At 38.1% G+C, this 13636-nt stretch overlaps 1 protein-coding gene across 7 annotated transcripts in view; it reads right to left on the bottom strand.

Moving 5' to 3' along the window:
* Window positions 1-13636, bottom strand: part of syne1a (spectrin repeat containing, nuclear envelope 1a) — a 148535-nt gene that overhangs the window by 84380 nt on the left and 50519 nt on the right. For all 7 annotated transcript variants that reach the window (XM_051874201.1, XM_051874202.1, XM_051874203.1 and 4 more), the window contains 16 exons: window positions 12528-12715; window positions 12285-12408; window positions 11944-12110; window positions 10150-10303; window positions 9424-10049; window positions 7823-8002; window positions 7253-7403; window positions 6997-7161; window positions 6014-6196; window positions 5812-5913; window positions 5477-5680; window positions 5057-5264; window positions 3465-3577; window positions 3025-3230; window positions 716-877; window positions 326-599 (listed from right to left, as the gene is read on the bottom strand). In XM_051874201.1, coding sequence (XP_051730161.1) covers window positions 326-599; window positions 716-877; window positions 3025-3230; window positions 3465-3577; window positions 5057-5264; window positions 5477-5680; window positions 5812-5913; window positions 6014-6196; window positions 6997-7161; window positions 7253-7403; window positions 7823-8002; window positions 9424-10049; window positions 10150-10303; window positions 11944-12110; window positions 12285-12408; window positions 12528-12715 — 3207 coding nt within the window. The remainder of the gene's footprint in view (window positions 1-325; window positions 600-715; window positions 878-3024; window positions 3231-3464; window positions 3578-5056; window positions 5265-5476; window positions 5681-5811; window positions 5914-6013; window positions 6197-6996; window positions 7162-7252; window positions 7404-7822; window positions 8003-9423; window positions 10050-10149; window positions 10304-11943; window positions 12111-12284; window positions 12409-12527; window positions 12716-13636) is intronic.

The raw sequence follows: 13636 nt of genomic DNA, 5'->3' as shown, positions 1-13636 counted from the left end.
CAGAATAGCCATTCTAAAAATATTATTTCCCCCTGAACAGTATTAAGGAAATGTCAGTTGAATGTTACATACTGCATGGATGAGAGGGTGAAAATGGCCAAAAATAAAGAGGATTAGAAGTGCCAGAAAAATACAGTTTGTAATTTTACATTGAAATAACAATAAAATACAAATTATAATAAATAATTAATACATAATTGAATAACAAAAAATACAAATTATATTTGTATGACCTTATATAAAAAAAACAGCACATGAATCTCTGTGTGATTCTTCTTCAAAGATCAGCATTCTAAATTTTACCAGTTGATTTTCCTGCATGTACCTGTGCTTGCTCGAGTTTCTCTTCCACCTCCTTTTTACACCCCTCTGTGTTCTCTAGTTTCTCTAACTTTCTCTCCACATCCTGCAGCCAGATTTCCACTGCCTTTAGCGCCTCCTCGAATGCCTGGTACTCCTGCAGTCTACGGAGTTGACTCCTGGCCCCTTGTAGCAAAGCCTCATGTTTTGAGAGCAACTCTGCTGCCACATTATTCCCCGATCTAGATCCTCTCTCTGTTATAGTGAGAGAGGACTGACACAGGCGTTCAAGAGATGCCCTATGACAGAAAACATACAGCTAACTTACATTTAATCATGACTTACATTGTGAACATTCTCACATGCTGTTACACATGCTACCTCATAAACATGCAGACAGGCTGTCCATATGTACCTCCTCATCAGCAGCTCTCTGTGGATTTCCTCCACTCTTCTCAGCTCTTCTGAGCAGTCGGGGGATGCAGGCTGACTCTCACCCCACAGAGGAGCATCTGTCTTCAGTCTCACCTCCAGCTGTTGCAGCCAGTTGCTCAGCTCCACCACACATGCTTCATACCTTAATAAGTTCAAATACACTGAATTTACCTTAATCTGACAGACTGGATTTAATTTCCATTCACAGTACAGTACATAGATGGTTAAATAGGACATTGTCCCACTATAACAATTCTACAATAAATTACTACATTATAGGCTACGCCTAGAGTATTGTGATAGAGGTAATACACAATTATGAACTGGAAACATCCTGTTGATGTTATATATAAAGATCAGTCTTACTATGCAGTATATTTTCAATATGTTTATTTTATTCAACATTCATGCTTTTTTGTTGTTCAGTGATAGAATCAAACTCATAAATAAGTAAAAAATGTCAAAAATGCCTGCTTATGACCAAAAAAAAGTTTATATTTATATTTGTATTATATCTATGTAATTGTTGATACAATTTGTATAAATTACCCAAAAATTCCAAATAATTCCCTTTAATTCCCATAAAGTTTCCAACTTGGAATATTTCCAAAATTACTCAACTTAACTTCCCATGGAAAGTTACTGGAAAGTTTCCGGAAATGCTCTGCTCCTTTGCAAAGCTAGTCCCCATCGTACATCTCAATATACTGCCTATAGCAGTCAATCTCAACCAGTGAATATTCGACCAAACTTCCAGGGGGGGCCCCAATAAGTCTTAAAATGATTGAAATTTAGTTAACATAATCTTAATTAAAAAGCACACTAAAAATAAAGATGTACAACATTAAACTGACATCATATCATTGAGTTCATTTGAGTTCATGAAGTACCAGAGGTATATTTTTATTTAAAGGAGGGCCTTTGAATATCGTCTTGAGGGGCTTTCGCACCAAATAGTTCTAGGAACTTAGTTCTAGGAACTAGCCAGTAGGATAGTTCCCCAAGAACTAATTTCTCCCCCAGGCCATGTTCCTGGTTGCATTCGCACTGGGAATAGGAACTGTGAAGCTGCCCGCTGTCCGCGTCTTTAAGCACGGCATTTACAAAAGCTAAAAACCGATGGATGGAAGACGCCGTGATCTCATGGGTTTCGTGACGCGACTAAATAAGCAAAAAGTGGGGCTAAGAGATGAAATCTCCTATGACAGCTTTCAGTATTACATATCATCGAGGCAGAGAAAAGAACACAACCCTGCAGACAACAGGCAAATGTCGTTATCATTGTTTTCCATGTTCGTGAAGTAAATATGTTTACATGGCTTTTTAAAAATGGAAGGTGCCGGTGTTTGACATGCGTTTGACCAATCAACGTACCCTCACGTCACTCATAGTTCCTATAGTGCTGGTTTAGACCCTACTCTGAAGTAGGAGCTAATTCAGTTCCCAAAAGGGAGTTCCTAGAACTAAAATCGTTCCTAGTTCCTGCGGTGCGAGCACGGCAAAATCCGGGTACTTCAACCAGTAGTTCTAGGAACTATGAAAAGGTTCCTCCGGTGCGAAAGCCCTGGACAAAGTTGACAAAAGAACCACTGATCTAAAAAAGATTTAAAAGATGGAAATCATATTTGTTAGTTCTCAACACAATATCATAATTAAGTGAACAGGGGGGAATTTATAATCATTTCACTACTTTGATTTGAGCAGATGTTACAGTTTCTTACCATTTGCACAGGTGGTACACACTCCTAACATGAAAAAACTGATTGATTATTTATTAATAAATATTGCAGATGTTTCTTTTTCCCCCCAATTACCATTGCTTTGTGAAATTCCACAGACGAAAGTCAGTGGGATTGGATGTGACAATTCAAATGATAAAGGAATAATGATGATAAAATAAACTATTCTGTCGGCTAGCAAACGAACCAGCCCTAAATAACTGTTTTCCAATCATAATTTGATAATATTGAAGTTGTTCAATATTATCAATTACCGCATTGTTGCTAAGTTAAAAATCTCCGCCTACACAGAGGTCACTGTCGAAAGATGCTTCTTATTGGTCAGTGCTGCAAATGTGTATATTAAATTTCACCAAACCCGACACAATTCGCACAGGGAAACCGGAAATTCATCGTGACAATTCCCACTACACTAGTCACTATGTGACTACACCTTTATTGCCCATCGTCTTAGGCTCCATCCTGTTGGACATTTTTGACATTTTGTAAATGATCAATAAAGTTTTATAAGTGCCTGAGCTTAGATTGCAGGTTTGAAAGCACTACTTACCCGTTTAATAGGGAGGCACTTTCTTCCAGGGATCGTATGCGATGTCTGCACTCCATAACAAATGTATCCAAAGCATACTGACAAGAGTCCAGTTGCTCCTGTATGCCTCCAGTCCCACCCTTAGTGAGATGCAACAGGAGTCTCTCTCCATCCTCACACACCTGGGCCAAGAGCTCCTCACCCTCCATGACTTCCTCTACTGCAGTCTAATAATGAGGGGATAACTGAATTGTATTACACGAGGGACAGAATGAACCACTGTTATTATTAATAATGTTAAATAGCTCTTAATCCCAAACTTCAAATCCAAAATAATCCCCTATTAGATTGAGGTCTGAAATGGTTCTTTATTTTTTTACTACTGATTAGTAGTAGCCTTATTGCTTTGCTCTGGTGCAATGTTTCATTACATGGCTGAGTCATTTGTTGTATGACGCTACCTTGAGTTTTTGTTGCTTGGATGAAATAGTGACAACATCTCCTGTTTGCTCAAAGCAGTCCTCTATTCCAGCCCTCAACTCAGAGAGCCAACGGTGAAAATCATGTGCTTTCTCTAGTAGAAGGAAAGACAGAGAGAGAATGACAGTCCATAAGAAGAAATGTATGTGAGCTGTTGCTGCATGCGGCCAGATGGACTGTGTAGGTGTGTATGGAACAGCTCTCTGTTGTCTTAGTAACCAGCCTCAACCAATTCCACCGGGAACTGTCATAATGTCAGTGGGAGAGGTAGCATCTGAGGCACAGGTGTGTGGCAGTCATGCTTTTAGGGAGTGCCGTGCAGAATCATTTCAAACAAACATAAATAAATAAAATATCTATTATCAACTATTCATGAGCCACTTTAATGGTAGGTGGCTTTAAAATCCCATCTATAGTCTTAACTGACACTTACACTACTGTTCAAAAGTTTTTTGTTTTTTTTAAAGCGAGAAAGAAAGAAATACTTTTATACAGACACTGAAGACTGGAGTAATGACTGCTAAAAATTCTGCTTTGCCATCACAGGAATAAACTGCATTTTAAAATATATTAAAATACAATATATATTACTGTAAAAAATCTTACTGAATTCAAACTTTTGAAAAACAGCATATATATATATAGCTAATATATATATATATATATATATATATATATATATAAAAAAATATATATATATATATATATTAGTGCTGTCGATCAATTAAAAAATTAACTAATTAAATCACACATTTTTTCTGAAAACATTGATTTTTTTTTTTATATTTTTAATTAATATTGTAATAATTTCACATATTCTCTAAATTAATGTAGAAACAACTTAAAGACAGTATATTTTAAATATTTGTTTAATGGCATCTTTTTATGAATGAAGGCCAGTATCACTGATACTAATACTGGTACTGATGTCTCTAAGAAATTGATTTTTTTAAACATTAATTATAGACATTCATCATTACAGTATAACTAAATTATCAATTTCAACATTTATTAGGCTTTAAAAAATAACTTTTAATTTAAGTAACTCAAAACAATCTTCACATAAACCCATTGTAATAAATATCATATTTACCTGTGGCCTTCCTACCTGTCTAACAGGTAGGAAATATACAGAAATTGAATAAAGTTATAAAACACTTTACAGTCTTCACTGCATAAATTATAAATTAAATATAGATTAATCCTTATTAAAGCTACAATTTTCTCTGTTACCTTTGTTCTTTGATTAACATTGATTAACATTTAATTAACATAGCAAGTCTTTCTGTGCACAAGAGTCACACAGACACGACATTCACAGAGAGTGCATTCTCGTTTGTCTTGTGCCGCTTGAATGGTTTAAAAGCATTTGCGTGAATAAGAGCATGATCATATAATGTAATGCTAGCCAAATTATGACGGAAAAAAGGATGCTGCGTAATTTGCGTTAAATATTTTTAATGTGTTAATCTGAAAAAAACAATCGCATACGTTAACGCGCTAATTTTGACAGCACTGATATATATATATATATATATATATATAATTAATTCATTTATTTAAATTCACTCACCATTGAAGCGCTGCAGTAGAGCATCCTGAAGTGACCCCAGGATCTGGCTGCGGCGTTGTGTCACTTCCTCATTCCTCTTGACCAGGCTGGAGACAGCATCACCCAACAGGGTCAGGTGCTGAGTTGGGTATGCTCTACACAGTGCCCTGAGAGACTCACTAGCGACATCCAGACTCACCTCCAACTGTCTCTGTGACTTCTCAACCTCCTAAAAGACCAGGGTGGAATATACAGGGTATTTAGTTTTTGAACTGTGAAATGAACTGGGTTGGATATATTTCCATCAAGAAATTTTATCAATATTTGGCTTGTGGAGTGTGTACCAGATTGCACATGATTAGACTACATTTATACTTTCTTCGCCTACTTTGCAGAATCCTACCTCTATATTTAAGTCATATATTTAGTCAATTCACTAACCTTGATCTTAACAAAATTCTCTGGGTCAGAGGATGTTGAAAACTCTGATAGTGAGCCCTCAGAGGTCTTCAGCTGCTCTGAAATCTGGGAAATTAGGTCTTGAAGCTGCTGCCTCTGGGAGTTGAAGTCTTTATACATGCCTTTGGTCTGTTCGTACACCTCTGAAGCATGGGAAATCTGCTTTCTCAGATCTGCAGCCATCACCTCAAAAGGCCAAAAACAAATACTAGGTTTTCCAGTCACCATAACTAGTGGTGTGTTTTTATTCTCTTTACATAGTAGATAATAGAACATAACTTATCACAACAAATGTCATAACTACTGCTGATGATTACCTGCAGTTCAGTGTGTGTGTGCTGGGTTTTCATCAATTCCTGTAGCTCTGTCATCTTCTCTTGCAAGGTCTTCAGTTCATCCTCCTTATTGTCCAACTCCAGCTGTACAAACACAGAAATGAAGGGAATTACATATTTTGGTATTTTATCACATTATGTTACCTTAACAAGGTTAGATTTGGCTTAGCTAAATGGATCTAACCTTGAACTCAGTTAGACGCTCCTCCATGTCATGAGTGGAGAGGAGACTGGCAGCTCCCTCACTGAGCTCACAGACAGAGATGGCACTCCAACACTCAATGTCATTGGCCATTTTATTAATGTCATTCCACAGCTCAAGAGAGCGAGTGTATAGACTGATGTTTGCATCCATCCTCTCAGAGATCTGCACAATAATGAACATTGGCCATAAATAATATGGTGTAAATAATAAGAAGATCACAGTTAAAAGAGGAGTCGCATTCCTTATTCTGATGGTAAAATGACTTTATATATAATATAAAATGACTTAATATGTAATATAAATTATATAAAAATATACATGTATACATGTAAATATTTTTATAATACATGTGTGTGTGTATTTATTTATATATACATGATAAATATACACAGTACACACATAAATTATGTAAACAAACTTTTATTTTGGATGCGATTAATTGCGATTAATCATTTGACAGAACTTATTTATTTATTTATTTTATTTATTTATTTGTGTGTGTGTGTGTATGTTTGTTAGCTTTCATCAATACCTCCCCTTTTTATCTGTTTTTTTTTCCTTTTCCCACCCAGAATGTATCATAAAAAAAGATTAATAAATCATAAATAATGAAAGACAAAAATACAATAATTATATGATAACCAATAAATGGTCGATATTATAAATAAAGGAAAATACAACACAGGAAAATAACAAAAAGTTGCAATTAATAAATAAATAAAGATTTCAATTCATTTCCATATCACATAAAGCCAGTTCTCATTAACTTGTTACATAGTCATTTGCAGGAGCAATCATTCTTAATGACTAATTCCAGTACAAAAATGAGCATGTTTACATGCTTGCAGCTTGACAATAGGAAATGCTTCCTCTTGTTAGATAAATCCCTGCTCAAGTTATTTCATAAAGTGTTGGGGACTAAGCCGAACATACCAAATAAATGAAGTATTAAATGCACTCACATCCAGCCACTGATCAACAATGGCATCCATCTCCGTTGTGACATTTTCACTCTGAATGCTTTCATCTGGAAGCTTCTTTAACACATTGGTGAGGCGTTTGCCTGAACCAATGAGCTTATTCAGGTCCCCCTTAGTGGTTGCCAGCTCCGGCCTCACCGCTTCCAGCTGCGCAAACAGAGATAACAATATTACCTGTGTGCTTGTTATCACAATTGTAATCTGATGTTTAAAAGGTGGCACACACTGAGGCACTAACCCGTGACAGAGCTCTACGGATGTCCTCGGGGTTGTGTGGGTCCGACTGGGCCAGAGTGATGGCATGAGCTCTCTCTACGACCGAGCTGATCCTGGTTCTCATGGTCTGGTATTCCCTACAAAGCTCCAGCAGGTTTGCACAAAGGTCATGGCTGTATGGAGACAAACACGAGCAGCCAAGTCTCAGATTTTAGGCATGAACTGAGGGAAACATCAATAGTATCAATAGAAATACGCAAACACACACTGCAGTCATGGCAATAGCTCAAAACACTCTTCCCTTTCTTCAGTTTCTTTAATCCAAAGCATAATCTATTTAGAGATTCACCCACGTATGCATCAAACAGCGCACACACAATAAACCACATTTAAATTGCATTTAAACATGGCAACAGTCAAAACCTGTCAAAACATCCATCCATCAACGCACTGGCCCAGTCCAGCCTCTCCCTCCCATAAGTCATCCATATCAAGTTCAATTTGACAAACCATTTATCTATCCAAACACACCAAGTTCCAATGAGAACTTAGTGTACAGTCTAAGACTTGGATACCGTAGAAATATACTCACTCCTCCACAATAATCCCCCTAATCCTCTCCCAGGTGGACTGGACCAAGGCTACATCCCGTTGGGCTTCGCCTGCCAGCTCAGAGTCTCTGTGGGCCAGTTGTTCTCCTTTTTCTCCCAACCACAGCTGACTGTGTTGTAGGGCTTGTAGCTCTTCCTCCAACTGCTTCAGCAACCACAACCTGACAAACACGTAGAAAATTATTAAAACAGCAGAGCACAAAATATACACCGATCAGGCATAACATTATGACCACTGACAGGTGAAATGAATACCACTGATTATCTCTTCATCATGGCACCTGTTAGTGGGTGGGATATATTAGGCAGCAAGTGAACATTTTGTCCTCAAAGTTGATGTGTTAGAAGCAGGAAAAATGGGCAAGTGTAAGGATTTGAGAGGGTTTGACAAGGGCCAAATTGTGATGGCTAGATGACTGGGTCAGAGCATCTCCAAAACTCTTGTTCCCGGTCTGCAGTTGGTCAGTATCTATTAAAAGTGGTCCAAGGAAGGAACAGTGGTGAACCGGCGACAGGGTCATGGGCAGCCAAGGCTCATTGATGCACGTGGGTAGCGAAGGCTGGCCCATGTGGTCTGATCCAACAGACAAGCTACTGTAGCTCAAATTGCTCAAGAAGTTAATGCTGGTTCTGATAGAAAGGTGTCAGAATACACAGTGCATCGCAGTTTGTTGCGTATGGGGCTGCACAGCCGCAGATCAGTCTGGGTGCCCATGTTGACCCCTGTCCACCGCCGAAAGCACCAACAGTGGGCATGTGAGCATCAGAACTGGACCACGGTGCAATGGTAGAAGGGGGCCTGGTCTGATGAATCACGTTTTCTTTTACAACACGTGGATGGCCGGGTGAATGTATGTCGCTTACCTGGGGAACACATGGCACCAGGATGCACTATGGGAAGAAGGCAAGCCAGTGGAGGCAGTGTGATGCTTTGGGCAATGTTCTGCTGGCGAACCTTGGGTCCTGCCATCCATGTGGATGTTACTTTGACACGTACATTGTTGCAGACCATGTACACCCTTTCAAGGAAACGGTATTCCCTGGTGGCTGTGGCCTCTTTCAGCAGGATAATGCGCCCTGCCACACAGCAAAAATGGTTCAGGAATGGTTTGAGGAGCTCAACAATGAGTTTGAGATGTTGACTTGGCCTCCAAATTCCCCAGATCTCAATCCAATCAAGCATCTGTGGGATGTGCTGAACAAACAAGTCCGATCCATGGAGGCCCCACCTTGCAACCTACAGGATCTGCTGCTAACATCTTGGTGCCAGATACCACAGCACACCTTTAGGGGTCTAGTGGAGTCCATGCCTCAACAGTCAGGGCTGTTTTGGCAGCAAAAGCAGGACCAACACAATATTAGGAAGGTGGTCATAATATTATGCCTGATCGGTGTAAGTCTGCAATCATTACAATAAAATTACAAAACATTACATTTACATTTGCCCAAAGTAATCAAGTCCACATTTTTGGCACGTAAAACATAACTTTTATACCAAAATAACCGCACAGTGTTAACATTTTTAATACATCAGACAGTTACCTAAAGACAAGTAATGTAAAGAAAACATAAGTGCCTGTACCTCTGTTGAAAGGCCTGTATGGTGGCCTCTGTAGGCCACGGTATATTGGCTCTGTCCTCCAGCTTTGCCAGACTCCGAAGTAGCAGCTCCTTCCGTCCCCTAAAGGAACTCCACATGGTCGCTAGTGCCTCTGCCTCACTCTGCTTTGTCCCAATGCTCCTCTGAAGCACCTGCACGCTCAACGCAACATCATCCACCAGCCCTCTGCAGGACGTTCTTTCCTCCTCTGCCCCTTGTAAATGAAAGTGTGCCTTGTTTAGGATGATATCCAGGCTAATGGCATGCACCTCCAGAGATGCTAACTCCTTGGCAAGGTCCCCCAGTTCTTGATTTATGTCCCTGACTTTGGATTCATCCCAGCTCCCTCTTCCTTCAACCTCTTCCTGGAATGTCTGTAGAGAGGTTCTGGCTTTATTATAAGTCTTATAGAAGTCTTTTAGTTTGAGTAGTGCTTCATCTCGATGCTCTACTAAACTCTGTGCTTCACTAAAGAGTTGAAGACAGTCCTCCTTCCTGGTCTGGAGGTGCTGCAGGTCTTTTGGGGATATAGACGGGCTCAGGGCAGCTAGATGTGGCTGTAAGGACTCCAATAACTTTTCTTGTGTCTGAAGGGATGTCTTGTCCTCCTTTAGACCATCGAAGAAACCAGATAATTATATATATTTTCAATTAAGACATAAATAAAAGAATGATGATTGGATGATAAAATGTAAAGACATAATGTACCTTGGTTTTGGATTCAGCAGACTGGAGATCAGTGATGCTGACTCTGCAGGTGCTTTGAATGTGCCTGAGGAAGTTCTCAGTCCACTGAGTCAGAGCAAGTGAGACCTGACTGAACTGCTCCAACTGAGCAAGATGGGACTGAAGTTCCTGAATCCTGAAAATATAAAATGGGTCAACACCTACCCATCAAGTTAAAGGTACACTACGTAACTTTATTTTGTTCAAAATGTACAAAATCTATATAATGAGCAAGTACATCATGAATCCATCTTCCAAACCGCGTTTTTGTCTTATCCTGAATCACTGCAGTACGCCTATAATAAGTGTTTACATTCTGACTATTTTAGACCTGGCAGGATGACAACCACTGCGGAGTAGCTCAGTACCTGCGTGACTCATCATATAGCTCTGGCTACTATGTTCTTCCATAAGACGTGTTAAGTTTCATTTATTAACCGCTAGAGTGCCAAAAGTTACATAGTGTACCTTTAAACATTCAAGGAATACTTGTAATGCAAATGAAACAATGTAAAACATGCAGTGAGAAACGTAATTCACACAAAATTTTACACAATTAGACCTGCGTGACTTTCTTAACCCTAATTGGGTGTTTGGGGTCTTTTCCTTTGTTAAAAAACATGGTTCCCTTCATCTGAGTGGCATTAAATTTTTTTTGATCACTTTTTTTTTTTTTTTTACATTATCTATCTATATACACACACACACACACACACACACACACACACACACAAAAGCTGGGCTTGATTCGGTTGTTGAAAGTATGTAAAAAAAAAAAAAAAAAAAAAAAAAAGAAAAAGTCACAGTCTGGGGTCATATTGACCCCAATTGAAAATGAATGGAGAAAAAAAAAAAGAGAAAAATTAGTTTTTAATTTTTCATTTGTCAAAAAAAAAAAAAAAAAAACACTAAATCCAGCATAAATCTGAAAATTTCCACTCATAAATGAAGGCCTGGTACTAGAGCACAAATGCAATGTGTTACCATATACATAAGCAGATTTACAGGAGTAAAGAGTGAACACACACCTGTGTGTGTGTGTGATCATGTTCGTTCACTCTTTACTCCTGTAAATCTGCTTATTGCAGATTTCTTTTTTGTTGGATTTATTTACTTTTTTTAAATTAATTTCTTACTCTGAAGTGAATTATTTTTATAAATTATTTTACAAAAGCTGTTATAAGAGCAGTTAGCTACATCCAGAAAAATGAATGGATCTCTATGGGCCTTTGCTGGATGTATATGGTAATTACACTTTTTTTTCTAAAACTGTATTTCCTACAGATTTTCTCTAACCAGCAGATGGCAGAATTCTGCCCCTAACACCTCATATTTACATTTGATCATTATTAGTGTTTTTTTTTTGTCATAAAAATTTAATATTTCATATGCATGCTAATGGTGTAGTTGAGGAATTTTGCAGTAAATAGGTAAAAAAGAACTTAATACATATAGATGAGAAGTAAAAAAAAAAAGAAAAGAAGAAAAAAAAAATCTTACTGTCCCCAAACCTTTGAACAGTAGTGTAAATAAACTTTAGTGAACCATGATTTACTACTTGCTAATGCTAGTCAGAGACAGGTGCTATGGGAAGCATTCCCATTTTAGACAAATTTTGATTGCATAAAAGTTTGTATATGCCCCTTAGTATAAGATGAGTCATTAACATTTTTAGTCTATTTTTTCTGGGAGAGAAAGAGACAAAATTTTAAATGTGTATATTTTAGGAGCACATCAGCAAACAGATGACAAGGACAAAAAAATATAAATTATTACCTGAGTGGTATATTAGTACTGAGAGAACACCACCTCTCTTCCAGGCTACAGTGAAGATCTCTAAGCTCTGCGGTCCTTTCCTCTGAGGCTGAGGAGTACAGAGACTCTGCTCGGGTCTCCAAACTTTCCAACAAAGACTCCTGAGAGGGAACTTCTGACTGCACGTCCTGGTACATCATAAAAAAGATGTAATTGGTTCTTTGCCATTAAAGTCATAGTGTCACAAATTGTTTTTGAGAGTTTTAAATGAGTGATGGTAATTCAAACCATAAACATTAAACAAAGAACCAAGGATGTGGAAAATGAAAACACCCAAAATACCCTTCGGACTTCACACTCACCTGCAGCATCTGAAGCTGGCTTTGTAGCTTCACATTGTCTGTGGTCAGGTAGGGAGAATCTGAACTGCATAGAGTTTCACACCTGTTCAACCAGGACTGCAGAAGTGAAAGATCTCTCTCACATCTAAAAATCAGGCAGACAAAACATTGTTTTTTTATATTACAATCTTTTAAGTAACAAAAAAAATCACTTTCATTTTAGTCAACATGCATTATGTAACAAATAAATATGCAAACACATGCCTTTGCCACAGAGTCAACAGGTTCTCCAGTTTTGATTGTTTTTCAGTGGCTTGCTGGGTATATAATTTGTGAGCTTGCTGAAGGTCAGCCACTGCTTTCTCCATCCGTCCCCCATCAGACAGCCTCCTCCAGCCCAGACTCAGAGACATCAGCCTGGGCCCCAGCTGCTGTAGACGCTGCACTACATCCTGAGAATGAAGGAAATAAATGGTACACTAGTGGCCTCAAATGCCTTTTACAATCATATTTTTAAAGGCAACAGTTAAGTGAAACTTGTAGTATATGGTCTTTAAATGGGGTTATGCGCAACAAACTTCTGTATTCTATAAAACAGGTCTCATTGCTTCCAGTTCAGGTCTTTTGTATGTGCTTCAATGGATATGATACTTTCAAAGGAGTGAGCAAAGATGAGCATAACCGATGTCCATCGCATATGTAGTTTGATATCTAAAAGTTTTTTTTTTTCTTTTCTAACTAACATTTAGATATTTAAATAGCATAAAACATCAACAATAAAAAGAACTAGCTAGGTGCAAGAAGATGCAATGAGAACTGTTTTCCTGTTTGTTCATGTGACATTCGGCATAAAGCCTATAGGGCATTTTATACTAATTGCCCCCTGGCTGAATGTGTGGATTATTTCATGCAGCCCTTCAAGTGTAAATAGTTTATCCTTTAATCCGGTCTGCAAATTGATTTTTACTTTCTGCATTTTGGTTTGGTCTTCGTTACCCTGCAGTTCTCTTAGGATTACTAAACAGCAGTCAATATATTTTTCCACATGGCTTATTATAATAGCCCTAAAACACAAAAACAAAACTGAAGCTGTATCCTAGGAGATGGCAACAAACAGACATGCTGCATCTAATCCAGTCACTTAATTTTCATTTATCTGAAATAAAATGTAGTATTTATAAATATCATACTGCACATGTGAACTGATTTTTATGTATTTTAGTCATTCTTCATTATGATCAACTTTTGATCATTACAAAACTATGATGTGATGATTGTATATACTGGTATTTGTTGAAACTCCGAAGACCACCTGGCTAGTGGCCCCCAATTTGAGTTTTACACCCCTGGTCTAGATAATATATACAGTATGG

The sequence above is a fragment of the Ctenopharyngodon idella genome, chromosome 20, assembly GCF_019924925.1.
Source record: "Ctenopharyngodon idella isolate HZGC_01 chromosome 20, HZGC01, whole genome shotgun sequence".
Lineage (NCBI taxonomy): Eukaryota > Metazoa > Chordata > Actinopteri > Cypriniformes > Xenocyprididae > Ctenopharyngodon > Ctenopharyngodon idella.
This window is presented reverse-complemented; position numbering and strand designations above follow the sequence as displayed.